The sequence below is a fragment of the Oncorhynchus gorbuscha genome, linkage group LG10 (genome assembly GCF_021184085.1).
Source record: "Oncorhynchus gorbuscha isolate QuinsamMale2020 ecotype Even-year linkage group LG10, OgorEven_v1.0, whole genome shotgun sequence".
In the NCBI taxonomy this organism is placed as follows: domain Eukaryota; kingdom Metazoa; phylum Chordata; class Actinopteri; order Salmoniformes; family Salmonidae; genus Oncorhynchus; species Oncorhynchus gorbuscha.
Genome location: NC_060182.1, coordinates 29317583 through 29343587, shown reverse-complemented (window position 1 = coordinate 29343587; position 26005 = coordinate 29317583). Strand labels below are relative to the sequence as shown.

Sequence of the window (26005 nt, the reverse complement as noted above, 5' to 3'; positions counted from 1 at the left end):
GCACGTGCACACAGTTGACAGTCACTCAAATATAATTTTATTTGTCACATACACATGGTTAGCAGATGTTAATGCGAGTGTAGCGAAATGCTTGTGCTTCTAGTTCCGACAATGCAGTAATAACCAACAAGTAATCTAACTAACAATTCCAAAACTACTGTCTTATACACAGTGTAAGGGGATAGGCCATCATTGTACATAATAATTTGTTCTTAACTGACTTGCCTAGTTACATAAAGATTAAATAAAACAGCTGGTGAGTGTGCTATGCAAGTTCTCCCCATTTCTCCTAGTGGTGGCATTGGCCAGTGTATTTTAACAGTCAATCCCTAGGAAGATAGAATATGATGTCCAAATTATTAGGATTTGTTATGGTCCTCCTCACCCTGACCACTACAGTATACACAAGGCTGTATTTAAATCCAAATGTAAATGGGTCTGTGGATGAGGATCGTTTTGCATAGAGAATACAACATGTAAGTCGCTCTGGATAAGAGCGTCTGCTAAATGACTTAAATGTAAATGTAATATGCAATGTCCAACAGCATGTATCCTTCCCAAACCAGAGGGTGGCGATATGGACACGTGCTGGTCTCCCGCTCTCTTTAGTACATTTTGAACGAATAAGAAGATAAGGCATAGCAACGTTAATATCACCGTAGTAACCGATGCCAAGTGACGGGAGAAACCAATTTAAAGGGGACATAGGGTAATAGAACAATTTCATTCAGGTCATTTGGTAATCCTGCATTTACATAATCCAATTAAAAATTAACATCTTTAATCTTTGAATATATCAGTCGATTTGATAAAATATATTTTTTTACTATTCGTACCTTCATTTATTTACCTTTTAAATCTTTACCCCCTTTTGAAAGTCAGCTATTTTGCTTCCCTTGTTGCCAACATGCCTGGATAGCTAGGATTTCAAATAAGCGAGGGTAAAACAGTGATTTTTATACAACTGCGCGACATTTTACTTGCTAGTTTGGGTAACAATCTTATTTTCTGAGGTTTGAGAATAGTGCAAAGTTCGCTTTGGTATCTTAATGAAGAAGTCCTAACGTTACTTACTGATAGCAAACACACCAAACAAAACCCACTAACTAGCAAGCTAAGTGTTGTAGTTTTAGCTAAATATAGCTAGCGAAATTTGACTTTGCTGCAGACTCGAAATATCCTCTCAATGACCGACGACTGGAAAGGACTGTTTGAGAGAGGACGGGTGATTCCTCCACACAGCCAGACTGTTCGACTGGCACAGGACTCATCCCACACCCATTCTCATGGCTTCCAAATCATCCTGAAGCATCTTGATGGACCTCACATTCAACAGGTAGGCCTACGCCGTATTTGCATAAACCTGGCATCCGAAGAGCTAGCTAGCTAATGCCATTCGAAAGTTTGATTCTAGCCCAGCCTGGTAGGTAGACAAACGTTAGTAGAGTTGCCAATGTTTAGCTAGGGATCCGTTTTTAATTGATTTCCAGTTACAAACATTTCTACTCCCCTCATCACTTAGGAGAAGAAGGAAGGGGAGTCCGAAGGGAATCGAAAGAGGGAACCAGTCAAGTACCAGCTGAGTGTTTCCCTGTTTGATACCAGCCACCAGCACTTCTTCGGGAGAACGTTGAAGAGCTCACCCCAACAGATGAGTGGTGTCCACAGGGCAATGTTTAATGAGGTATGCAACTGTTCTAGGGAAACACACAGTTAACATTGTCAACCACATTATCCTGAGTGGTTTTAGTATTATAAAGGAGCGGTTTACGCTGATACGCCCTGTTGACACTGCCTACTCCGTTGATACCTAAAGTCACTGGCCCTGTTTGAAGGCATCACATTTGTGATGCATTGTGAGCTAATTGTGACTTACTGATCTACAATACAAATAATAAGTAGTTACTGTGCCTTGCGAAAGTATTCGGCCCCCTTGAACTTTACGACCTTTTGCCACATTTCAGGCTTCAAACATAAAGATATAAAACTATTTTTTTGTGAAGAATCAACAACAAGTGGGACACAATCATGAAGTGGAACAACATTTATTGGATATTTCAAACTTTCTTAACAAATCAAAAACTGAAAAATTGGGCGTGCAAAATTATTCAGCCCCCTTAAGTTAATACTTTGTAGCGCCACCTTTTGCTGCGATTACAGCTGTAAGTCGCTTGGGGTATGTCTATCAGTTTTGCACATCGAGAGACTGAAATTGTTTCCCATTCCTCCTTGCAAAACAGCTCGAGCTCAGTGAGGTTGGATGGAGAGCATTTGTGAACAGCAGTTTTCAGTTCTTTCCACAGATTCTTGATTGGATTCAGTTCTGGACTTTGACTTGGCCATTCTAACACCTGGGTATGTTTATTTTTGAACCATTCCATTGTAGATTTTGCTTTATGTTTTGGATCATTGTCTTGTTGGAAGACAAATCTCCGTCCCAGTCTCAGGTCTTTTGCAGACTCCATCAGGTTTTCTTCCAGAATGGTCCTGTATTTAGCTCCATCCATCTTCCCATCAATTTTAACCATCTTCCCTGTCCCTGCTGAAGAAAAGCAGGCCCAAACCATGATGCTGCCACCACCATGTTTGACAGTGGGGATGGTGTGTTCAGGGTTATGAGCTGTGTTGCTTTTACGCCAAACATAATGTTTTGCATTGTTGCCAAAAAGTTAAATTGGTTTCATCTGACCAGAGCACCTTCTTCCACATGTTTGGTGTGTCTCCCAGGTGGTTTGTGGCAAACTTTAAACGACACTTTTTATGGATATCTTTAAGAAATGGCTTTCTTCTTGCCACTCTTCCATAAAGGCCAGATTTGTGCAATATACGACTGATTGTTGTCCTATGGACAGAGTGTCCCACCTCAGCTGTAGATCTCTGCAGTTCATCCAGAGTGATCATGGGCCTCTTGGCTGCATCTCTGATCAGTCTTCTCCTTGTATGAGCTGAAAGTTTAGAGGGATGGCCAGGTCTTGGTAGATTTGCAGTGGTCTGATACTCCTTCCATTTCAATATTATCGCTTGCACAGTGCTCCTTGGGATGTTTAAAGCTTGGGAAATCTTTTTGTATCCAAATCTGGCTTTAAACTTCTTCACAACAGTATCTCGGACCTGCCTGGTGTGTTCCTTGTTCTTCATGATGCTCTCTGCGCTTTTAACGGACCTCTGAGACTATCACAGTGCAGGTGCATTTATACGGAGACTTGATTACACACAGGTGGATTGTATTTATCATCATTAGTCATTTAGGTCAACATTGGATCATTCAGAGATCCTCACTGAACTTCTGGAGAGAGTTTGCTGCACTGAAAGTAAAGGGGCTGAATAATTTTGCATGCCCAATTTTTCAGTTTTTGATTTGTTAAAAAAGTTTGAAATATCCAATAAATGTCGTTCCACTTCATGAATGTGTCCCACTTGTTGTTGATTCTTCACAAAAAATACAGTTTTATATCTTTATGTTTGAAGCCTGAAATGTGGCAAAAGGTCGCAAAGTTCAAGGGGGCCGAATACTTTCGCAAGGCACTGTATGTAAGCATGCAAGGTGGTTTGTAGATCAGTCAGTCGGGAGTCGCCTGTAAAGCCCACAGTCGTTCAATGGCTTCAGCTTTACGTGTTGTGTTGTCTTGACAGGCTTAAGAGGCCAGACCCAGTGCCATATTCAATCAACTCAAGGAAACCGTTTTAAGTTGATTGAATGTTCTTGCTGGGAGATTTAAAAAAAACTTTCATACCGATAGGCGGCTCTGGATTTGCTGAGGTACAAGAAAGCCAATAATTTGCGTTGGATTTGATACCTTGTACTTATGCACCATAGACCGATGATAAGAAGCAAACAACAACAAGCGTTTGCTGACTTCTCTGTGAATTACCAACAAAGCTGACTGCAGAACTGAAGGCAGTTGGGTAACATGTCAAAAAGTTAACTTTTTGCCTCATCTCTGGTACGAGAGCCTTAGTTTTTGAGCAGTTTGTAGTTGCCAATGGTTGTTTTTGGACAGGGCTAGAATGTCCAAGGAAAATGGAAGTGTCAAAAAAGGCTTCCATTGGTCAGTATTTACACCAGTTATAAGGATTTTGTTCAAGGGAGAGCTGGCCCACAATTAGCTGAATTGCTAATAAGAAACATTTTCACAACTTAAGAGAACGTTCCTTTAGGAGTCTCATGTCATTACCTAATGTTTTGATAGGAAATGGAGAGGCTACCCTCTTCATGTGAAATGGGGAGGCTACCCTCACGTATCTGAAAATACATGATGAATTTATGTTTACTGAAAAGCATACAATATGTTCTCTGAATATTCAACTCTGAAGATATAGCTAAATGTGGAATATTCGGAAATGTGTAGCTCAGACTAGGCTCTTCAAGAGGTGATGATATTAAAACCAAATAGTTAAAATGTATTTAACAATCCCTTGAAAACGACAATGTTTTAGCAGGGCTGAGGGTCTCCTTGCCCCCCAGCAGCCAAATCGAACACTCTGCACCGTATTGTGATGTTTTATTGACAAGGACTGTTTCCAAGAGACCGTTCCCTTAATGTCAAACACAACTTACCCAGAACGTGTTTACCATGCTCTCAGAATATTCAATATCAATGTTCTAGACACGTTTCCTTGGAACGTTGCAAGAATATGCCAGTGTCCATTTTTCTGAGGGTTAGGAAAATATAGGTAATTATCAGAGAAATGAAAGGGGAGGCGGCCAAAGGAAGAATTGGCTTAGCTCGTGCTACGGGTGGGTGCTGCTATAGTGACCAGTGAGCTGAGATAAGGCGGGGCTTTATCTAGCAGAGACTTGTAGATGACCTGGAGCCAGTGGCGACGAGTATGAAGCGATGGCCAGCCAACGAGAGAGTACAGGTCGCAGTGGTGGGTAGTATATCGGGCTTTGGTGACAAAACGGATGGCACTGTGATAGACTGCATCCAATGTGTTGAGTAGAGTGTTGGAGGCTATTTTGTAAATGACATCGTCGAGGAGCGGTAGGATGGTCAGTTTTACGAGGGTATGTTTGGTAGCGTGAGTGAAGGATGCTCTGTTGTGAAATAGGAAGCCGATTTAATTTTAGATTGGAGATGCTTAATGTGAGTCTGGAAGGAGAGTTTACAGTCTAACCAGACACCTATAATATGTGGACAACTACAAATACCTAAGTCAAAACCGTCCAGAGTAGTGATGCTGGATGGGCGGGCAGGTGCGGGCAGAGATCGGTTGAAGAGCATGCATTTAGTTTTACTTGCATTTAAGAGCAGTTGGAGGCCACGGAAGGAGAGTTGTATGGCATTGAAGCTCGTCTGGAGGGTTGTTAGCACAGTGTCCAACGAAGGGCCAGAGGTGTACAGTATGGTGTCGTCTGCGTAAGGAAAGTTGCTAGCTAGCATTAAACTTATCTTATAAAAAACAATCAATCAGTCATAATCACTAGTTAACTACACATGGTTGATGATATTACTAGTTTATCTAGCGTGTCCTGCATTGCATATAATCTATGCAGTGCGTATCGTTGCTCCAATGTGAACCTAACCATAAACATCAATGACTTTCTTAAAATCAATACACAGAAGTATATATTTTGAAACCTGCATATTAGCGAAAAGAAATCCAGGTTAGCAGTTTGGGCCGCCTAATTTGCCAGAATTGTATGTACTTATGACATAACATTGAAGGTTGTGCAATGTAACAGGAATATTTAGACTTAAGGATGCCAACCGTTAGATAAAATAAGGAACGGTTCCTTTTTTTCACTGAAAGAATAAACGTCTTGTTTTCGAGATGATAGTTTCCGGATTCGACCATATTAATTACCTAAGGCTCGTATTTCTGTGTGTTATTATGTTATAATTAAGTGTATGATTTGATAGAGCAGTCTGACTGAGCGATGGTAGGCAGCAGCAGGTTCGTAAGCATTCATTAAACAGCACTTTTGTGCGTTTTGCCAGCAGCTCTTCGCTGTGCTTAAAGCATTGCGCTGTTTATGACTTCAAGCCTATCAACTCCCGAGATTAGGCTGGTGTAACCGATGTGAAATGGCTAGCTAGTTAGCGGGGTGCGCGCTAATAGCGTTTCAAACGTCACTCGCTCTGAGACTTGGAGTGGTTGTTTCCATTGCTCTGCATGGGTAACGATGCTTCGAGGGTGGCTGTTGTCGATGTGTTCCTGGTTCGAGCCCAGGTAGGAGCGAGGAGAGGGATGGAAGCTATACTGTTACACTGGCAATACTAAAGTGCCTATAAGAACATCCAATAGTCAAAGGTTAATGAAATACAAATGGTATAGAGAGAAATAGTCCTATAATAACTACAACCTAAAACTACTTACCTGGGAATATTGAAGTCATGTTAAAAGGAACCACCAGCTTTCATATGTTCTCATGTTCTGAGCAAGGAACTTAAACGTTAGCTTTCTTACATGGCACATATTGCACTTTTACTTTCTTCTCAAACACTTTGTTTTTTATTGATGTATTATATTAAGTTAAAATAAGTGTTCATTCAGGGTGGAAGGGTAGCCTAGTGGTTAGAGCGTTGGACTAGTATCCGGAAGGTTGTAAGTTCAACCCCCGGAGCTGACAAGGTACAAATCTGTCGTTCTGCCCCTGAACAAGGCAGTTAACCCACTGTTCCTAGGCCGTCATTGAAAATAAGAATTTGTTCTTAACTGACTTGCCTAGTTAAATAAAGGTAGAATAAAACAATTACAAATAAAAAAATCTGGCCGATTTAATCGGTATCGGCTTTTTTTTTGGTCCTCCAAGAATCGGCATTGGGCGTTGAAAAATCATAATCGTTCGACCTCTAGTTAACATGCATGGGACCAAGGATTTTACGGTTACAGAAGTCAACAAATGAGAGCACCTGGGGAGTAGGAGTGGAGCTACGCACTGCAGGACCTGGATTAACCTCTACATCACCAGAGCAACAGAGGAGAAGTAGGATAAGGGTACAGCTAAAGGCTATAAGAACTGGTCGTCCAGTGCCCTGGGAACAGAGAATAAAAGGAGCAGATTTCTGGGCACGATAGCATAGATTCAAGGCATAATGTACAGACAAAGGTATGGTAGGAAGGTAAAGGCATTGAGTAATGAAGAGAGAGATATATAGTCTCTAGATACGTTTAAACCAGGTGATGTCATCACATATGTGGGAGGTGGAAAAACATGGTTGGTTAAGGCATATTGAGCAGGGCTATAGTCTATACAGTGAAATAAGACAGTAATCACTAACCAGGACAGTAATGGACAAGGCATATTGATATTAGGGAGAGGCATGCGTAGCCAAGTGATTGTATGGGTCCTGTGCTGCCATCCTGTTAGAAGGTAACAGATTATTTTATTACAATGGTTAAATTGGATTTTCATTGTGTTCAATGGTGTTATTTGCCCCCTAGTGGCGCTTTCTGGTACTTAGAAAGTCAACGCAAACGGGAAGTTCAGAATTTGTTTTGCACGCATAGAAGCAGCTACAAACAACGCTACGGTGCAGGTCTTTCAATGTAGTTATTTCTTGTCACGCTTCAGCCTTGGAAAAATATTTGTTTGTAAGTTCGATTCAAGCATTTAGCTAATGATGATAATCTTGTTATTGATAGAGTTTCTTACATATCAATGTTGGTTGCATTTACTCACAAATTGCAATGCCTTTTGTGTATGTCGTTAGCTGTATTACTTTGCTCATGCGTCATGCAAACGAATTGTAAAATATACAATACTGTAGTTTTGTTACTGTTTTTAGTGTAATATGCTTTGTCATTCTACATAGATGGTTATACATTATTAGAGTAATGAAAGGAGCAATTACCATATGGTTAACAATTAGCTATATGGTTTGGCATCATGCCAGATGCATGGTACCTTAGCGCGTGCTTTGTATTTATGCAACTTCAAATGTTTAATGTACATCTACAGTATGTCGGTGTGAATTGAACACTAAAGTATATTCTTTTCTGTATTTTGCAGTTTCACAACATAAACGTTTCAATATATTCATTCAAGAAAAGTCACGCCTTGGGAGTTTTATTGAAGACTTAGTTGTTAGCTATCTGTCTAGTTTTGCATGGGAACGCAACTCAAGGGCAGAATAGGTCCAGTGAGTGGTTGGGCTGGCTGGGGACACGGCGATTCAGACAGTTAGCAGGCCGGTGCTAGCAGTTAGCAGGTTGGGGCTAGCAAGCTAGCAGTTAGCAGGCCGGGGATAGCAAGCTAGCAGTTAGCAGGCCGGGGATAGCAAGCTAGCATACCGGCCTTAGAGGGACGTCACGATGGGGGAAAAGTCTGTTTTTGCCTCTTCGTGCGGTGACGTCGATAGACTGGGTGTGGAATTAGTAGGGTTCCAAGTAGCAGAGGGGTCCAAGTCCAATTGGCAAAATGAGTATAATGGTTCAAGAAACTGGCCGGTGGATCAGCTAACAGTCCAATATGCTATAGATAGCTAGCAGGCCGCGGATAGCAGAATGGTCCTTCAGGTGATGTCGCCCCTGAGGGGATTGTTGGGCAGATTATGTCAGTATTCCAGTCGTGAAGGATTGGCGGTTATCCGTGCCCCGTACCGGCAGTAGAAGGGGTCCAGATATTGTAGCCAAGGAGTGGGCTTCAGGAGTATCCCAGGAGCCCTAGCCCGGAGATGGGTCTAGCAAGGGCAAGCCCCAGGCTAGTTGGTGCTTGCTCCGGGATGGAAACGTTAGCCAGGAGTAGTCAACTCAGGTTGCGGTTAGCTAGCTGCCATGATCCAGATGAAAGGGTTCAGAGTTTGCGGTAGGAATCCGGGGATATGGAGAGAAAATAGGTCCGGTATGCTCTGGTTTGAAACGAGTTGTACGAATTGGCGAGAGCTTTCCGAGCTAAAGGTTAGCTGACTGATAACTGATAGCTGGTAGCTAGTTGAGGTATTCCAGTTCGGAGGTAAATAGAAATACTTTGGGGGAAAAAACAGATCCACACCACATTGGGTGAGGTGTGTTGCAGGAGAGTATTTTGAAGTTGATTTTTAGGAAAAATATAAAAAAGATTGCGAAGAAAAATATATATACATGGGACAAGACAAAGACGTCTGATTGCTACGCCATCTTGGATTTAAGACTAAACGTTACAGCATACAGTAACATTCTAGATGATTCTGTGCTTCCAACTTTGTTGCAACAGTTTGGGGAAGGACCTTTTCTGTTTCAGCATGGGAATGCCCCCATGCACAGAGCGATGTCCATACTGAAATGGTTTCTTGAGATTGGTGTGGAAGAACTTGACTGTCCTGCACAGGGCCCTGACCTCAACCCCATCAAACACCATTGGGATGAATTGGAACGCTGACTGCGAGCCTAAGCGCCCAACATCAGTGCCCAACCTGATGTCCCCACAGCAATGTTCCAACCTCTAGTGGAAAGCCTTCCCAGAAGAGTGGATGCTGTTATAGCAGCAAGGGGGGACCAACTCCATATTAATGCCCATGATTTTGAAGTGAGATGTTCAACGAGCAGGTGTCCACATACACTACATGACCAAAAGTATCTCAAAATCATTGTCATGTGGTTAATCAAAATTATATCCAAATCTGAATTAAAATTATAAATCTAAAAAGTAACTTCCATTGCCAACTATGTGAAAATAGCCTACATAAAACCAACAAATAGAAACATTGCAGCCTGCAGGTAGAAAATATCCTGATAAATATAAATATCATATCACACAGCTAACTAGCTACAAGCTATTTAGTCATTGTTAGTTTCTTTTTAAACCTGGATAACACTCGCCAGTCCAGTTTCCCTGCCCATCCACCGCTTCCCCCTGGACACTGATCTCTTGGCTACATAGCTGACGCACACTGGACTGTCCATTAATCACAGTACTCCATTCTGCTTGTTTGTTTTATCTGTCGGCCCAGTTGCCTAGTCAATGCCATTTTACCTGCTGTTTGTTATGCTAGCTGATTAGCCTCGCTTACTATTTTTAGCTAGCTTTCCCAATTCAACACCTGTGATTACTGTATGCCTCTCTGTATGTCTCTCTCAAATGTCAATATGCCTTGTATACTGTTGTTCAGGTTAATTATCATTGTTTTAATTCACAATGGAGCCCCTAGTCCCATTCCTCATACCCCTGTTACCTTCTTTGTCCCACCTCCCACACATGCGGTGACCTCACCCATTACAACCAGCATGTCCAGAGATACAACCTCTCTCATCATCACCCAGTGCCTGGGCTTACCTCCGCTGTACCCGCACCCCACCATACCCCTGTCTGCGCATTATGCCCTAAATATATTCTACCATGCCCAGAAACCTGCTCCTCTTACCCTCTGCCCCCAACGCTCTAGGCGACCAGTTTTGATAGCCTTTAGCCGCACCCTCATACTACTCCTTCTCTGTTCCGCGGGTGATGTGGAGGTAAACCCAGGCCCTGCATGTCCCCAGGTACCCTCATTTGTTGACTTCTGTGATCGAAAAAGCCTTGGTTTTATGCATGTCAACATCAGAAGCCTCCTCCCTAAGTTTGTTTTACTCACTGCTTTAGCACACTCTGCTAACCCTGATGTCCTTGCCGTGTCTGAATCCTGGCTCAGGAAGGCCACCAAGAATTCAGAGATTTCCATACCCAACTATAACATCTTCCGTCAAGATAGAACTGCCAAAGGGGGCGGAGTCGCAGTCTACTGCAGAGATAGCATGCAAAGTAATGTCATACTTTCCAGGTCCATACCCAAACAGTTTGAACTACTAATTTTGAAAATTACTCTCTCCAGAAATAAGTCTCTCACTGTTGCCGCCTGCTACCGACCACCCTCAGCTCCCAGCTGTGCCCTGGACACCATTTGTGAATTGATCGCCCCCCCATCTAGCTTCAGAGTTTGTTCTGTTAGGTGACCTAAACTGGGATATGCTTAACACCCCGGCAGTCCTACAATCTAAGCTAGATGCCCTCAATCTCACTCAAATCATCAAGGAACCTACCAGGTACAACCCTAACTCTGTAAACAAGGGCACCCTCATAGACGTCATCCTGACCAACTGGCCCTCCAAATACACCTCCGCTGTCTTCAACCAGGATCTCAGCGACCACTGCCTCATTGCCTGTATGCGCCACGGAGCCGCAGTCAAACGACCACCCCCCTCATCACTGTCAAACGCTCCCTAAAACACTTCTGTGAGCAGGCCTTTCTAATCGACCTGGCCCGGGTATCCTGGAAGGACATTGACCTCATCCCGTCAGTTGAGGATGCCTGGTCATTCTTTAAAAGTAACTTCCTCACCATTTTAGATAAGCATGCTCCGTTCAAAAAATGCAGAACCAAGAACAGATACAGCCCTTGGTTCACTCCAGACCTGACTGCCCTCGACCAGCACAAAAACATCCTGTGGCGGACTGCAATAGCATCGAATAGCCCCCGTGATATGCAACTGTTCAGGGAAGTCAGGAACCAATACGCAGTCAGTCAGGAAAGCTAAGGCCAGCTTCTTCAGGCAGAAGTTTGCATCCTGTAGCTCCAACTCCAAAAAGTTCTGGGACACTGTGAAGTCCATGGAGAACAAGAGCACCTCCTCCCAGCTGCCCACTGCACTGAGGCTAGGTAACACGGTCTCCACCGATAAATCCATGATTATCGAAAACTTCAATAAGCACTTCTCAACGGCTGGCCATGCCTTCCGCCTGGCTACTCCAACCTCGGCCAACAGCTCTGCCCCCCCCCCGCAGCTCCTCGCCGAAGCCTCCAGGTTCTCCTTTACCCAAATCCAGATAGCAGATGTTCTGAAAGAGCTCCAAAACCTGGACCCGTACAAATCAGCTGGGCTTGACAATCTGGACACTCTATTTCTGAAACTATCTGCCGCCATTGTCGCAACCCCTATTACCAGCCTGTTCAACCTCTCTTTCATATCGTCTGAGATCCCCAAGGATTGGAAAGCTGCCGCAGTCATCCCCCTCTTCAAAGAGGGAGACACCCTGGACCCAAACTGTTATAGACCTATATCCATCCTGCCCTGCCTATCTAAGGTCTTCGAAAGCCAAGTCAACAAACAGGTCAGTGACCATCTCGAATCCCACCGTACCTTCTCCGCTGTGCAATCTGGTTTCCGAGCCGGTCACGGGTGCACCTCAGCTACACTCAAGGTACTAAACGATATCATAACCGCCATCGATAAAAGACAGTACTGTGCAGCCGTCTTCATCGACCTCGTCAAGGCTTTCGACTCTGTCAATCACCATATTCTTATCGGCAGACTCATTAGCCTCGGTTTTTCGGATGACTGCCTTGCCTGGTTCACCAATTACTTTGCAGACAGAGTTCAGTGTGTCAAATCGGAGGGCATGCTGTCCGGTCCTCTGGCAGTCTCTATGAGGGTGCCACAGGGTTCAATTCTCGGGCCGACTCTTTTCTCTATATATCAATGATGTTGCTCTTGCTGCGGGCGATTCCCTGATCCACCTCTACGCAGACGACACCATTCTATATACTTTTGGCCCGTCATTGGACACTGTGCTATCTAACCTCCAAACGAGCTTCAATGCCATACAGCACTCCTTCCGTGGCCTCCAACTGCTCTTAAACGCGAGTAAAACCAAATGCATGCTTTTCAACCGATCGCTGCCTGCACCCGCATGCCCGAATAGCATCACCGCCCTGGATGGTTCCGACCTTGAATATGTGGACACTTATAAGTACCTAGGTGTCTGGCTAGACTGCAAACTCTCCTTCCAGACTCGCATCAAACATCTCCAATCGAAAATCAAATCAAGAGTCGGCTTTCTATTCCGCAACAAAGCCTCCTTCACTCACGCCGCCAAGCTTACCCGAGTAAATCTGACTATCCTACCGATCCTCGACTTCGGCGATGTCATCTACAAAATGGCTTCCAAAATGGCTTCCTCTACTCAGCAAACTGGATGCAGTCTATCACAGTGCCATCCGTTTTGTCACTAAAGCACCTTATACCACCCACCACTGCGACTTGTATGCTCTAGTCGGCTGGCCCTCACTACATATTCGTCGCCAGACCCACTGGCTCCAGGTCATCTACAAGTCCATGCTAGGTAAAGCTCCGCCTTATCTCAGTTCACTGGTCACGATGGCAACACCCATCCGTAGCACGCGCTCCAGCAGGTGTATCTCACTGATCATCCCTAAAGCCAACACCTCATTTGGCCGCCTTTCGTTCCAGTACTCTGCTGCCTGTGACTGGAACGAACTGCAAAAATTGCTGAAGTTGGAGACTTTTATCTCCCTCACCAACTTCAAACATCAGCTATCCGAGCAGCTAACCGATCGCTGCAGCTGTACATAGTCTATTGGTAAATAGCCCACCAATTTTCACCTACCTCATCCCCATACTGTTTTTATACTGTTTTTTATTTATTTACTTTTCTGCTCTTTTGCACACCAATATCTCTACCTGTACACGACCATCTGATCATTTATCACTCCAGTGTTAATCTGCAAAATTGTATTATTCGCCTACCTCCTCATGCCTTTTGCACACATTGTATATAGACTGCCCATTTTTTTTCTACTGTGTTATTGACTTGTTAATTGTTTACTCCATGTGTAACTCTGTGTTGTCTGTTCACACTGCTATGCTTTATTTTGGCCAGGTCGCAGTTGCAAATGAGAACTTGTTCTCAACTAGCCTACCTGGTTAAATAAAGGTGAAAAAAAATAATATGAATTACATTGGCTAGGTTGGCCTCTCTGCAACTAACTTGAAGCATTGTATCAACTATTAACTTGGGTCTGGCCTGAAGCTTGCATTAGCAAACTTGTAACATTGTATAACATTTTCTGGGCCCTCAAAGCTCGGGACAGACACAGCTGTAGGCTATTTGTGCAAGGGATAAGAAGTAATCAGGCAGGCCTGTTTTATGACGTTTCTACTGGATCAGAGCATTACATTTTTCCCTTTCATACTGAGTGGTAATCCTCAAGGGAGAGAGCTGGAAAGATTTTTCAAAGACATTAAGCAACTATTGTCATTCTCAATGGATGTAAAAACAGACTTTGTTTGCTTGCTGTTTGAGGTGAAGGAAAAATTACTTTGAAATGTTCAAAAGCGCATTAAGGTGGTGCGTTAAGCCAAAGAGAAATACTATCGGATCCCCAAATGGGCACATCTATTTGCCTATAGGCCTACTTCTATGCATAATCAGGTGCGTGTTCTTGCTCAACATTGACAGGTGCGCTCCAAACAAAAGACAATGACTAAATTGACAAAACTCATAAATGGAATGAGATAAACCAAAACTTGTTTCTCAGAAGCGTAGCATAGGTCGTGCACTCTGCAAACAACGTGTCCACTCAGACAATGAGAATGGTAAAAGACTGGAATAATAATATATTTGATGCATTAACATACAAAAATAACCTTTTTTTATTTAAGCTTTATTTAACTAGGCAAGTCAGTTAAGAACAAACTCTTATTTACAATGACGGCCTAGGAACAGTGGGTTAACTGCCTTGTTCAGGGGCAGAACGACCGATTTTTAACCTTGTCAGCTCGGGGAATCGAGCTAGCAACTTTTCGGTTACTGGCCCAATGCTCTAACCACTAGGCTACCTGTCACCACAACCATAACCAAACAAATATTGTAGATTAGGAATTAATGATAAATGAACTACTGGTGATATATGTATTGGGGAATTGATATACGCAAACAATTCATAAAATTAAGTTCTAAAACAATGAATGTGCACAAATTGGCAGGAGAGTGCACACTGGAGAAAGACATCTTAGCCACACCCCCTTTCTTCTTGGACTGGTCCATCCCCTGTTCTCTGCAATGGATTAGTTCACTGAGATGGGTGTGAAATCAGACGGGTGTCTCGTGCCATCAAAAATAATACATTTGCTACTGGTCGACAAAAATAAAATCTCTGTCGATCAACACCCTATTGACCAAACAATCGACCAGTCGACTAAGTGGGGTCATCACTAGATAATAGCAAGTCTATCGGCTCTTATTATTGAACATACTGAACTACTGGAAGCAGACAATGTAATACATACACTACATGACCAATAGTATGTGAAGACCTGCTCGTCAAACATCTCATTCCAAAATCATGGGTATTAATATAGAGTTGGTCCCCCCTTTGCTGCTATAATTACCTTGAATTTCACTGGCCTGCACAGAGGAAATTGACTGGCCTGCATCGAGGTCAGAGCTCTGTGCAGGCCAGTCAAGTTCTTCCACACCAATCTCGACAATCCATTTCTGTATGGACCTTGCTTTGGGCACGAGGGCATTGTCATGCTAAAACAGGAAAGGGCCTTCCCCAAACTGTTGCCACGAAGTTGGAAGCAGAGAATTTTCTAGAATGTCATTGTATGTTGTAGCGTTAAGATTTCCCTTCACTGGAACTAAGGGGCCAAGCCTGAACCATGAAAAACATCCCCAGACGATTATTCATCCTCCACCTAACTGTACAGTTGGCACTATGCATTGGGGCAGGTAGCGTTCTCCTGGCATCTGCCAAACCAAGATTCGCCCTGTCGGACTGCCAGATGGTGAAGCGTTCATCACTCCATAGAACGTTTCCACTTCTCCAGAGTCCAATGGCGGTGAGCTTTACAACACTCCTGCTGACGCTTGGCATTGCGCATGGTGATCTTAGGCTTGTGTGCTGCTGTTCGGCCATGGAAACCCATTTCATGAAGCTTCCGACGAACAGTTCTTGTGCTGACGTTGCTTCCAGAGGCAGTTTGGAACTCAGTAGTGAGTGTTGCAAATGAGGACAGCACACTGCGGTCCTGTTCTGTGAGCTTGTGTGGCCTACCACTTCGCTGAGCAGTTGTTGCTCCTAGACATTTCCCCTTCACAATAACAACACCTCCAGTTGACCAGGGCAGCTTTAGCAGGGCAGAAATTTGACGAAGTAACTTGTTGGAAAGGTGAAAGTGCCACGTGGAAAGTCACTGAGCTCTTCAGTAAGGCCATTCTACTGCCAATATTTTTCTATGGAGATTGCATGGCTGTGTGCTCGATTTTATACACCTGTCAGCAACGGGTGTAGCTGAAATAGCCGAATCCACTCATTTGAAGGGGTGTCCACATACTTTTGCAATAGAATGCTGTTCATCGACTACAGCTCGGCATTCAACACCATAGTACCCTCCAAGCTCGTCATCAAGCTCGAGACCCTGGGCCTCGACCCCGCCCTGTGCAACTGGGTACTGGACTTCCTGACGGGCCGCCCCCAGGTGGTGAGGGTAGGCAACAACATCTCCTCCCCGCTGATCATCAACACGGGGGCCCCACAAGGGTGCGTTCTGAGCCCTCTCCTGTACTCCCTGTTCACCCACGACTGCGTGGCCACGCACGCCTCCAACTCAATCATCAAGTTTGCGGACGACACAACAGTGGTAGGCTTGATTACCAACAACGACGAGACGGCCTACAGGGAGGAGGTGAGGGCCCTCGGAGTGTGGTGTCAGGAAAATTACCTCACACTCAACGTCAAGAAAACTAAGGAGATGATTGTGGACTTCAGGAAACAGCAGAGGGAACACCCCCCTATCCACATCGATGGAACAGTAGTGGAGAGGGTAGCTAGTTTTAAGTTCCTCGGCATACACATCACAGACAAACTGAATTGGTCCACTCACACTGACAGCGTCGTGAAGAAGGCGCAGCAGCGCCTATTCAACCTCAGGAGGCTGAAGAAATTCGGCTTGTCACCAAAAGCACTCACAAACTTCTACAGATGCACAATCGAGAGCATCCTGGCGGGCTGTATCACCGCCTGGTACGGCAACTGCTCCGCCCTCAACCGTAAGGCTCTCCAGAGGGTAGTGAGGACTGCACAACGCATCACCGGGGGCAAACTACCTGCCCTCCAGGACACCTACACCACCCGTTGTTACAGGAAGGCCATAAAGATCATCAAGGACATCAACCACCCGAACTACTGCCTGTTCACCCCGCTATCATCCAGAAGGCGAGGTCAGTATAGGTGCATCAAAGCTGGGACCGAGAGACTGAAAAACAGCTTCTATCTCAAGGCCATCAGACTGTTAAACAGCCACCACTAACATTGAGTGGCTGCTGCCAACACACTGTCATTGACACTGACCCAACTCCAGCCATTTTAATAATGGGAATTGATGGGAAATGATGTAAATATATCACTAGCCACTTTAAACAATGCTACCTTATATAATGTTACTTACCCTACATTATTCATCTCATATGCATATGTATATACTGTACTCTACATCATCGACTGCATCCTTATTTAATACATGTATCACTAGCCACTTTAACTATGCCACTTTGTTTACTTTGTCTACACACTCATCTCATATGTATATACTGTACTCGATACCATCTACTGTATGCTGCTCTGTACCATCACTCATTCATAAATCCTTATGTACATATTCCTTATCCCCTTACACTGTGTATAAGACAGTAGTTTTGGAATTGTTAGTTAGATTACTTGTTGGTTATCACTGCATTGTCGGAACTAGAAGCACAAGCATTTCGCTACACTCGCATTAACATCTGCTAACCATGTGTATGTGACAAATAAAATTTGATTTGATTTAGTGTAATTGTTTTACATTTGCCAAAATGAACATCTAAATATTCAACAACTACCATGGGTTGTCGATATGACTCGGATAATGCATTTGGCTTCTGGACAACGACAGAAAGTTGATATAAAAACCAAGAGAACAACTTTTGTTTTTTTTGGTTGCTCGTTTAGCTGTTGTTGTTAGCTGCTGCAGGTATGCTGCACCTCTCTGTCTCTCCCTCTGTGCTGCTGCTCCCTGTGCTACAGCCTGCATCTGAGTTGCCTGGCAACGAGTCTTCTCTTGTTTGCTCATGGCTCACTCTGACTAGAGACAGAGCCGTTATCTGGTAGACTCTCACAGTGTTCCGGTTTTCTGATAAAAATCTGACTCCATTGTCATTCCACGGAATTATGCAAATTTAACCTATAGACCGATAGGCATGAAACAGTTGCATACATTAGTTTTATTGACAAATGTCAATTAAAAAATAAGGTCCGCCAAGGCAAAAGCCTGTAAAAATGAATGTGTATGAATGTTGTAAGTACAGAAATGGTTTGCTCAGTGGGAAATTAATATCCAACTAGTCGGTGACAACTGTGTGGCATTTAGAGTTTGACAGCAACTATGTGAGCTTATTACAGTATTAGAGGCACTATGTCCTGGGATTTCCTATGATCTTCTATGTAGAAGAACTCCTTACCTTCTAACGACTCGTGTAGCTTGTGCGCATCACAGAGCAAAGAGTCTCAGCTTTTCATAGATGGCTTGTAATTGTTTGTAGCTCAAACCTTCATACATTTTTGTAAAAAGACCTGGCCCATGGCCCCTACAGGATCCACCCATATCTCACAAACACCACTCTAACTCAGCCCCTGTTAATCACACTGTTTAAAGGGTTTAGAAATCCCTAATCACGCCGATGGTTAATGTCTTTATTCTGAGAACATGGCCACCATGTTCTGTGTATGTTTGGTGTGACATTGATGGAATATTCTCCTAACTCTCATTACTGGAGACATGAATGTTCTTGCAACGTCCTATGAAACGTGTCTAGAACATTATCCAATCAATCAATCAATCACCTCAATCACCTCTACTAACCGCTTCCACTGCAGGTACCGTACAGGTACCCCCTGTATATAGCCATGCTATTGTTATTTTACTGCTGCTGTTTAATTATTTGTTACTTTTATTTTCTATTTTATTACTTATCTATTTTTTTTGTAAAAGTTTTTCATAAAACTGCATTGTTGGTTAAGGGCTTGTAAGTAAGCAGGTCACTTTAATCTACACCTGTTATATTCAAGGCATGTGACAAATAACATTTGATTTGATCTTAAATTCAGAGAACATGGCAACCGTGTTTTGTGTTTTTTTTTGGTGTGACGTTGATGGAATATTCTCCCAACTCTCATTACTGGGCACATTAATGTTTTTGCGATGTACCAGGAAACGTGTCTAGAACATTAATATTGGGTTTTCTGAGAACATGGTAACCACATTCTGGGTATGTTTTAGTTTGACATGAAGGAAACGTTTTCCTAACTCTTAATGCCAAAACATTCTAAATAGGTTCTCAGTGTTTTTTTGTTGTAACATATTGTAAAATGTTCCCCCAACTAAAGTAAAACTGGACACTCAAACATCAAGTGAACATTACACGTGACATTACAAAAATGTTCTCTCCCTAGAATTGTTAGCTGGGTAACTGTGCTAGCTGTTGGCCAATGCTGTTTTGACTCAATATGCCATATGTATTTCACATTAGAACCCTCAGACGACAAGCTATTAAGAATGTGACAATGTTTTAGCACTCAATGTTTTTAATCTATTTGCTCTGCTGAAGGGCTGGCTATTTGGTGACTGGGCCTGTGTTGCAAAAACCAATCTAGAAGTTTTGCTGGTGCCATCAATGTTTATGAGTAGCCCAACCTTTGTTAGGATTGAATAGCTGGCCTTAAATGATGTTAACCCTGAAGGCATGTTCGCAGACTGAATTTGTCAGCTGCTTGATAATAAAACTAAACAGTCGCTTGATAATAACACAATAATAAAAGTGATGTAAATAGATTTCTTCCCCAAGGTTGGGTTCAATTTAGGATGATGTGCTCATTCAATTAATGAGTTGAACAGCCATTTTCAGTTAATAAATTAAGCAAATTTTCAGTTAATCCTGAATTGAATAGAATTGAATTAACCCCATGCCTATTGTTCAAACACCAGATAAGTGGCAAAAATACTGCATTCAACAGTCAGACACATACTTATATAATTCCACCTTTCTTTTACATGCCTTGGTTTATGAATGTTTTGTTCATATTGTTCAAACATTTCAAGTCATGATGATAAGGAGCAAAAAACGTGCCGCACACTTTAATGCAACAATTGTAGAATGCACTTTGAATGTTATTTGATGAAATTTGGAATGACTTGAAAAAGGAAATCATTACTATGGATGTTGAGATGTTTGACAATAGATGCTCTGAAATAATTGACCATGTTTCAGAACTCCTGGTATATTAACTAAAGATATTGTAGGTTACTCTACTGCAAAAGGCATAGTTTAGGTCCACCTGAATGGTCAGAAACAATTAACAAATTGCATTTCAGATCCCATCAGCCCCAGACAGTCGTAACACATCACATCCTATCAGGATTATAAAGTGGCCTAGGTCTGGTTGTTTCAGGCTGCAAGAGGCACTTTCATTTTCATTTGATTTGGGCTGCTGCACTGCATTCATGTTGGTGTTTATGAGTGGCAAATTGCTGTTTGATATCCAAATAAAGTCTCGGCATTCTAGCTCAGCAGCGGGGGAACTCAGTGAAATTGCATAGGTCCTGTCAGCCATGATGGATTGGTTTTAATATCAGGCAAGGAGAATGACTTAAACAATCAGAGGGATTAAAGGCAGAAGGAAAAAGCTCCTATTAAATCTCTCCTCTCTGTCTCGCTCACTCTTTCTCCAGACATAAGTGAGGCATTATCATCATGTCAATGAGGATGTTCATGTTTATGGTGTTTATGGACACAGAATTGACTTAAAAGGAACTTTTAATCACATAATAACTACTTTTATTTCAGTGTTTAACTTTCCATGTTTAGATTTGAGATGTAGACTATTGTTGCTTAATTGCCTATTCATGAGCAGAGAAAACAGAAATAATGTTTTGTTGAATGCTATCATTAAAAGATTGTAGCGATCGTAAGGTTTGCAATTGCAAACCATAGAATACAATGATGCATACAGTAAGTTCCAAAAGTATTGGGGCAGTGGCACTTTTCTCCCCCTTCAATGACTGAGGTTAAAGTGCAGACTGTCAGCTTTCATTTGAGGATATTCTTTATCCATTTCAAGTGAACCGTTTCAAAATGACAACACTTTTTGTCTTAGTCTCCCCATTTTAGGGGACCAAAAGTATTGGGCCAAATTAATTTATGTGTATTAAAGTAGTCAAAAGTTTTAGTATTTTGCCACATATTCCTAGTACGCAATGATTACGTCAAGTGACTCTCTATACACTTGTTGGATGCATTTGCTGTTTGCTTTGGTTGCGTTTCAGATTATTTTTGTGCCCAATAGAAATAAGTGGTAAATAATGTATTGTGTCATTTTGGAGTCACTTTTATTGTAAATGAGAATAGAATGTTTCTGAACACTTCTACATTAATGTGGATGCCACCATGATTACAGATAATCCTGAATGAATCGGGAATAATATCATACCCCCCAAGACATGCTAACCTCTCACCATTACAATACAAGGGGAGTTTAGAATTTTTGTGGGGGTATGATATTTATACTTTTAATTCATGATTAACTGGTTCCTCAAGTGTCCCAGTTATGTAAACCAGCTCCCTCACTCATGTTGTCTGTAGGCCTTGTTGAGCTTATTGGTGAAACTTGACATTTTAAGTTGTTTTGGTTATATCAGAGATGCTGTATATAATGACAAGATGGTATTGTCTCCGTCCAAACAATGGGAGTCGAAGGCTGGAAGGCAGACGGTCTGCTTATCGCAGTATTCCCACATGGACAGATTGTGATGGGTGTGGGCTCTCTCGCTTCGCCTCTTCCTCTGGTGATATTAACAGTTTTCATTCTCCACCTCAAGTAGGTTTGAGACTATCAGTTTTGGGCAGTAGATGGCACTGTTGTGCCATATATGGCCTGAGGATTGAGCTAGGCTAATGGAGTTGGAAGCTCTGTTCCTTAGTTCATCCTCTCATTCTGATCACTCCATTTTATTCCATCTTTTTCCAAAAACAAGCACAATTCAATAGTGTAGAAATTGTACCTGGAAGGACGCACAGCTTTGATGCACTGTACTTTATGTTTGAGTGATATAGGAGTTGTTGTTCTGAACACACACCATTACATAGCTTCAAAACTGTATGTATTGAAAGGCAAGGAGTCACTGAGAACATTTGAACATCAGTCAGTAGAATAATTTTCTTTTTGCGTTCGAGCTCTCAAAAGAGAACAGTGGTTTCTTAAGGAGAAATCCCCACTGAGCTTAGAGCACATAATAGCAGATGTGCGGTAATGGTAGACATCACACATTTGTCCATTTAACCTCACTTAACCCCCGGACCAAAATGGATCAAATAAAACCAGTGCAACCAGTTGTCGAAAACAACCCAAATTCCTCACTTCCCAAGTTCTCGTCAACATGTTACATCCCTTTGTACTCTTCTCTCACCTCTGCTCTCCCCAAATCCAAGCAGGACGACTGATCAAAGCACACACACATCTGAAATTCCATATGATTTATGTACATCAAAAAGGGAACTGGTGGGACTTTGGTTTTCTCTGGTTAACTCCTCTTCTCCCTTTTTGACTGCTGTGCTCAAGAGAGATCCCACTTCAATTATAAATGGAGCTGGTTGGGGCCTGTGCTATGCCTGGCTGGGAGTGATCAATATTTCAGCTCCTGTGGGAGTAAACATCCCGTGGAGCAGCTGCTCCTTAAAGGCTTTCCACACTCCAGTGGCATGCTCCATAATCTACCGCTGTGTGACCACAGAGAGCATTTCAGACCCTGCCATCGTCACCAGAGCAGCCAGGACAGAGGGGCGAGGAGAGGTCTTTCTCGCTCTTGTTTTGTACTCTCTCTCCCTCTCACTGACATACGTGCGTACACACACACACACACAAACACAATGCAATGTGCTTGGCCCATTATTCTGCTATCACTCCCCAGGGGTCTGCTCTGACTGTGTGTGGGGATAAAGGGAGACCGCGAAATAGAGATGGAATAGAGGAACGAGTGAGATTCTGGAGGGAGAGAAGATGAGACTCCTCCTAGTACAGAGTGTCTTGGGGCTTTGACATGTAAATGTGCTCCCTGGGCTGAGTTGGAGTGGTGGCATTAGTAGCCCCTTCTCATCATTGTTTCCATGCCTCTCCAGAATGCATCCAGCAGCCTGCTGTCCCTGTCAGAGATTAAGAGGGCAGTTCTTTGCCGGGGACTAAAGTGTCAGGGCCGACCCGGTGACATATTGACACCGTCATATTATCACCTCATCCATGAGTATGAGATTCTGTCATTGTGACATAGCTGCGGACATTTAAAGTCCTAGTTGTTGTTGTCTGGGAACGACAGCCAGCAGAGGAGATGTATGGGGCACAGGTGACAGGAACTTTACTGATTGAGAGGACTAGGTTGCTTCAGTTTGTTTAATGGAATATACTGTAGGCCTACCCCACCGGATTCATTTTTGGTCATGATTTTAATTTGCAATGATGTCCTTCATTTGTCAGACTATGTGGACAGCTAGAATGTCTCTTCGAGCACAACATGAAACAAAGATGATGAAAGTCGCTTTTCTCACCCCAAAATTATATTGTGCCATCTCAAGGATGAGAGTGTGTGTATGTGTATATATGTATATACACGCATGTGTGTGTCCTTTGAGTCACACGTGCCAGAACTCATGCTCTCCCAAATGAAGGTTAGCCATTTTTACAGTACATTAAACCCAGCCTTGCTCCTGATACTGGACCTAAAATGCATGATTGCTAGCAATTTACGGTCACTAATAGGGCAAGCAAGACACTAAATGAGGAGATGCAACTTAAAGCAAGGCAGTAATTATGAGGTATGGGTCACCTAGGAAATCATTTAGCAGCCACTGCTTGTTAACGATGTTCTTTTGACCCATCGACACTTTAGATTCCTTCCCTAATGTAGCCTCTGATAAATAGATTTTGTTCCCATGTTTTGGTTCAGTAGTGGTTACATGTGAGATAATTAGGTCTAATGAACCTTTGTGTAATGCTTAAACACACAATTAAGAAATCTAATCACCATACCTGATGGTTATACTAGTGACGGTGACATCAAACACAGCTGAGCACATGTCTTAGTGCAGGATTTCATGCACCGAGTGACAAGTTCTTTTTATTATTCACTTTAACAAGCAGCCATAGGCACAGTCTCATGGCAGGAGGTTGCCTTGAGGTACAGTGTATTCGGACCCCTTGACTTTTTCCACATTTTGTTTTGTTACAGCCTTTATAATACAATTGATTGATGAAGAAAAAATATTATTTAATCTACACACAATACCCCATAATGATAAAGCAAAAAAACGGGTAAAAGAAAAATAAATACCTTATTTACATAAATATTCAGATCCTTTCCTATGAGACTCGAAATTGAGCTCAGGTACATCCTGTTTCCATTGAGCATCTTTGAGATTTTTCTACAACTTGATTGGAGTCCACCTGAAAATTAAATTAATTGGGCATCATTTGGAAAGGCACACACCTGTCTATATAATGTCCCACATTTGACAGTGCATGTCAGAGCAAAAACCAAGCCATGAGGTCAAAGGAATTGTCCGTAGAGCTCCGGGACAGGATTGTGTCGAGGCACAGATCCGGGGAAGGGTACCAAAAAATGTTGGTACACAATAGTACAAAAATGTTGGTACACAATGTTGGTACACATTGGTCTCCATCATTCTTAAATGGAAGAAGTTTGTAACCACCAAGGCTCTTCCTAGAGCTGGCCGCCCGGAAGGGCCTTGGTCAAGGAGGTGACCAAGAATCTGATGGTTACTCTGACAAAGCTCCAGAGTTCCACGGTGGAGATGGGAGGACCTTCCAGAAGGACAACAATCTCTGCAGCACTCCACAGTCAGGCCTTTATGGTAGAGTGGCCAGATGGAAGCCACTCCAAAGTAAAAAGCACATGATAGCTTGCTTCTCTCATAAGAAGTAAGTTATATTGGCTGATGAAACCATGATTGAATTTGGCCTGAATGCCAAGCTTCATGTCTGGAGGAAACCTGGCGCCATCCCTACGGTGAAGCATGGTGGTGGCAGCATCATGCTGTTGGGATTTCTTTCAGCAGCAGGGACTGGGACACTAGTCAGGATCGAGGGAAAGATGAATGGAGCAAAGTACAGAGAGATTCTTGATGAAAACCTGTTCCAAAGCGCTCAGGACCTCAGACTGGGGTGAAGGTGTACCTTCCAACAGGACAATGGCCCTAAGAACACAGCCAAGAGAATGCAGGAGTGGCTTCGGGACAAGTCTCTGAATGTCCGTGAGTGGCCCAGCTAGAGCCCGGACTTGAACCCGATCAAACATCTCTGGAGAGACCTGGCAGAGCTTGAGAGGATCTGCAGAGAAGAATGGAAGAAACTCCCCAAATGTTGGTGTGCCAAGTAGAGGTCGACCGATTAATCGGAATGGCCGATTTAATTAGGGCCGATTTTCAAGTTTTCATAACAATCGGAAATCTGTATTTTTGGACACAGATTTGACCGATTTTAATTTATTATTATTATTTTTTTAAATGTTTTTTTTCTACACCTTTTTATTTAATATTTTTTATTTAACTAGGCAAGTCAGTTAAGAACACATTCTTATTTTCAATGACTGCCTAGGAACGTTGGGTTAACTGCCTTGTTCAGGGGCAGAACGACATATTTTGACCTTGTCAGCTCGGGGATTCAATCTTCCAACCTTACAGTTAACTAGTTCAACGCTCTAACCACCTGCCTCTCATTGCACTCCACGAGGAGCCTGCCTGTTATGCGAATGTAGTAATCCAAGGTAAGTTGCTAGCTAGCATTAAACTTATCTTATAAAAAACAAACAAACAATCAATCAATCAATCATAATCACTAGTTAACTACACATGGTTGATTATATTACTAGTTTATCTAGCGTGTTCTGCGTTGCATATAATCGATGCAGTGCTTTTTCGCGAAAAAGGACTGTCCTTGCTCCAATGTGTACCTAACCATAAACATCAATGCCTTTCTTAAAATCAATACACCGAAGTATATATTTTTAAACCTGCATATAGAGCATGGCGCTTGTAACGCCAGGGTAGTGGGTTCGATCCCCGGGACCACCCATACGTAGAATGTATGCACACATGACTGTAAGTCGCTTTGGATAAAAGCGTCTGCTAAATGGCATATATTATATTATTATTAGCTAAAAGATATCCAAGTTAGCAGGCAATATTAACCAGGTGAAATTGTGT

General features: G+C 42.8%; 1 protein-coding gene across 2 annotated transcripts in view; it reads left to right on the top strand.

The window, feature by feature from the left end:
- The first annotated feature begins 1066 nt into the window (after positions 1–1066).
- The window catches only part of nphp4 (nephronophthisis 4), a 218076-nt gene continuing 193137 nt past the window's right edge, over positions 1067–26005 (top strand). For both annotated transcript variants that reach the window (XM_046365548.1, XM_046365547.1), the window contains exons 1-2: positions 1067–1336; positions 1523–1684. In XM_046365548.1, the coding sequence (XP_046221504.1) occupies positions 1187–1336; positions 1523–1684 (312 nt within the window). In that variant the 5' untranslated portion in view covers positions 1067–1186. The remainder of the gene's footprint in view (positions 1337–1522; positions 1685–26005) is intronic.